The sequence below is a fragment of the Dendroctonus ponderosae genome, unplaced genomic scaffold (genome assembly GCF_020466585.1).
Source record: "Dendroctonus ponderosae isolate FM_Combo_2020 unplaced genomic scaffold, Dpon_F_20191213v2 Dpon_F_20191213_10, whole genome shotgun sequence".
NCBI lineage: Eukaryota > Metazoa > Arthropoda > Insecta > Coleoptera > Curculionidae > Dendroctonus > Dendroctonus ponderosae.
The window spans coordinates 4,866,010-4,869,705 of record NW_026017111.1 but is presented as its reverse complement, the minus strand read 5'-3'; the positions used below and the strand labels follow the sequence as shown (position 1 = coordinate 4,869,705).

At 39.1% G+C, this 3,696-nt stretch overlaps 2 protein-coding genes across 2 annotated transcripts in view; both read right to left on the bottom strand.

Annotated features, from left to right (window-relative positions):
* LOC109534055 (spermine oxidase) overlaps positions 1-2,107 on the bottom strand; it is a gene marked incomplete in the record, with an annotated part of 9,319 nt that extends 7,212 nt beyond the window's left edge. Inside the window, 1 exon segment of the mRNA XM_048661972.1 lies at positions 1,865-2,107. Within this exon segment, the coding sequence (XP_048517929.1) occupies positions 1,865-2,042 (178 nt within the window).
* Positions 2,108-2,235: 128 nt separating this feature from the next.
* LOC109534057 overlaps positions 2,236-3,696 on the bottom strand; it is a gene marked incomplete in the record, with an annotated part of 13,172 nt that continues 11,711 nt past the window's right edge. The window contains 1 exon segment of the mRNA XM_048661973.1: positions 2,236-2,580. Within this exon segment, the coding sequence (XP_048517930.1) occupies positions 2,331-2,580 (250 nt within the window).

Genomic DNA, 3,696 nt, shown 5'->3' with positions numbered 1-3,696 from the left:
ATTTTGTTAATAATCTCGTACTTTTCATTTAGTGAAAAAGCTTTGCGTTTTTGTTTTTCCATTCTAAAACGATTTACATACATAACGCGGCAAAACACAACAAGTCACTGCCTGTCTCTCGCTCTCACTAATATAAACAACTCCGCACGATTGGTGTTGCTGAGCGTGGAAGTTCGTTATAAACGGAAAGTGAATATACAGCTAACCTAAAAAGTGATCGTTATATCCGGAAGTTCGTTATAACCAGTAAGAAAATACGTTGGTCTTTATGGACGACGTTTCAATTAAACGAAAAAAGTTCGTTTTAACCGAAAGTTCACTATAACCGGGTTCATTACAAGCGGACGTCACTGTATTTTCAAACTGTCTTTTCTCAAGAAGGATTTTTAAAAGGCCCCCATTCGAAAATTAGAAAATGAATTTTTGAGAATCCGACCAAATTCGAATTCTACGCATTGAAACTTTCTATGCAAAAAACGCTTACTAAAAACTTATAGAATAGTTTGAGCTGTTCTGTTATACAAGGTGATTCAAAATTGGCGTCATTCCTCTGGAGGTGTTGTCTAGGGGGTGTCTTGTACAGAAAAAATAATTTAAAAAATTAAGTGTTATTAAAAACTCAGATATTTGCAAAAAAAACTAGATCAGAAGGATGGCAACAATGGTTTTCAAGGTAATCTGCCTAATGAACATTTCGTAGAAACCTGTTCCTGTTAATAGTAAAAACTCCGGTAACCATGGATAAACATGAAACAAAGCAAGACAATAACATGCGCTGACGTTAGGATAACGGTGTCACCTTGCCGTCAGTGCTGCGACAAAACAACCCCCCCAGTGCTGCCATCTTTGTGGGGCAAATGAGTGATATACCTTAATAGGTCACAACTGTCTTCCAAAATCACCTGTTAAAGGTTATGTATCATTGATCAGATAAAATACAATTCTGTTCTTAAAACACAAGTGTTCCCAAGAGCAAGAAGTCCTGTCCGTTTAACTCCAAACATCTTTATGTCCCAATCACTTTGAGTCTGGGCTCATATTTTGAGCAGCTTCTCGTGTTCGGTTAATTAGCTGCTGCTCAATTTGAACCGGTGTTCGAAAGATCAGAGATTTAATGTGTTCTAGTGTTCTGTGCATCTTACATACATGGTAGGAATGTAGGCCCTTCCTCTTATTGGGGGGAGTTATCGGGACAATTAAGTCTCCGGTGTTTGAGAAAGTGCAGTTGCTGTGCAATGCTTCAAGTATTCCTAGAAGGCTCAGCTAATAATCTCAGCAATAATCTCCAATACCTGTTCCTCTAGGTCTGGAAATCGAACACCTTTAGATTGTGTAAATTCTTACAGCTTCTGCTATGTTACTGTGGCATTTTCCCCTAACTAATCGCATATTCGCAAATTCGCTGTTGGTTTACAGTTTGTGAAAGGAGCTTCAAAATAAGCCACAGTTTGACAAATGCTGTATACCTGCCTGTTAATGACAAAAACATCATTGCCACATTGACTTTTCATCAAAAAATTGTAGAATAGTACTTTTTCAATATCAAAATTTTTCGTAATTTGACAAAAAGATCGTAATTTTTCTTTTCGAATACTTAAGTATTCCAATATGCTACCAATCAATCGTGGGACATTTTCAAAATAATGCTTAATAACAAAGTTGAAATTCGATCTTCAACTGTTAACATCTTCTTGAAATATTGGAAAATGTTTGTAATATTTTTCTCGTAGGTACTCTCTAAGTGGGCCCCTACATACTTATAATTTTGAATCACCCTGTATGTGGTTTATACTAAAAAGAGTCGAATGGTGGATTCTTGACCCCAACAAACTTTGTGCGACTGTTCCATGCATTCAAATCTTACCAATTCTGTTTTCGGCCTCCAAAATCTTGATATTGTTGAAGTTGTTTTGCAGCAATTTGGTCGCTGCCGCTATTCCGGCAGGCCCACTGCCCACAATGATAATCGAGGGCTGATCATCAGACGCTGATTCTGCCCACTCTATCACAATGAACAGCGCTAATGCCCTCACTAGCCACATTTTAGGAAGCTGCTAGAACCGAAGTGAGTGCAACATGATTTGCTTTGCTGAATCTCTCAAAGGTTATCGTTATCTTGGTCAGTGGAGAAGAAAATATTGATGTGGACATACCGTGCGATTAGTGAGGCAAAGGTCAGTTCTGGCCTTTGCTTCAGTTTGGTCGATTAATTTGGAAAGTTTTAGTGAATACTCCTTTCAGGTGTTTTCAGGTATATTTATCCAGCACTGTTACACTGCTAAATTGTTAGTAAAATTATGGCAAATTACATTCAAGCAAAACTCTTAAAATTAGGTGTTCACCACCGATATGTCGGTATCGTTGTCCTGCCGGCCCCTATAGGCTTCCGACAAACGGTAGACAAAAGGCATATCATTTTGCTGCGGTTCTTCCACCAATTGAGGCTGGGCAGCCTCAAGAGTTGCAGCTGAACTGTTCAACGCTGTGAAGTTCCACATGTCTGGAAGGCCGTCCAAAGTGGGCTGGACGGGTAATCCTGTCGCCTGAAAGCCGTTGAATCCCATATTTCCAGCCCCAAATCTGCGACAAAACAGTGTTCAGGCTGCGAATGGAGCATGCATTTGGCAAACCAAACTAACCCTTGTGGTGCGAATTGAGCAGCCCCCGCTCCAAACGCTCCCAGGGCGGGCCACCCGCCCCCTCCAAACCCAGTGAAACAGCCCTGGGGGAAAAAGGCGCAGTTTGTGGGGGGCTGATAGGGCGGCTGGTAAAATGGGCCTTGACGGTAGAGGGGCCCCACGTTGAAGCTGTCGAAGCACTGAGGGGAGCAAGGCTTGTATTGCTGGAATTGCAAGGGATGTTTCATAGAGTTTGCACAGTATATGGGTGGGTTTATATAATATAATTATACGTTTTTTGGGTAGCAAGAATTGCCTAATAACTTTGCTAAAACTGGAATGAAATTTTAAAGAAACTTGAAAACTCTTCAGAACAATGAGGGTGGCGAATTTTCCAAATAATGTTTAGAAAACTTTTGCTCTCTGGCCGATTTTTCAATACTTTGGTTAATGGGTTATAACTCATTTACCTGTGACCGACCCTGGAATTTTAACTCGAAATTTTTGGTCTAAAACGGGAAAAACCGGAAATTTTGAAGAAACTTACAAAATCTACCGAGCGATGATGGTGACGAGATTTGGCTTTCTCTAGTCGTTTTTTGAGGAAATCCAAATTTCGAAAGAAAACACGATAACTTTGTGACCAAACTGTAAAGACGATGACTTTTCTTGGAAAATATTTCTTTTAACTTTTTTGTATAAAAGACTCTCAGTTTGCCAGTATTTTACAGTAAAACGTTAGGAAAAAAGGCGTTGTTTTGTTTAGAGAGAGTTTTGTTCAGAAATATTGACGTAAAAGTGAAGAAACCGGAATAAATAAACCAAATTATTCACAGCGACAAACGTGACGAGTTTTCCGAATATTTGACTATAAACTTTCACTTGTTCTGTTCGGGGAAATGTTTTTGGGAAAAAATCCAGAAACAATTACTAGGGTTTTGTCCAAAATTCGAAGTTGCAAAAGGTTCCAGAAAAAAATTTACAAAGCTGTTCAGGAGCCGAGTTTTCCTATTAAATTTAGTTTATGATTTTCACAGAAATTACCCGAAGAGTGTCAGCATTTTAAGTAAAACTAAAA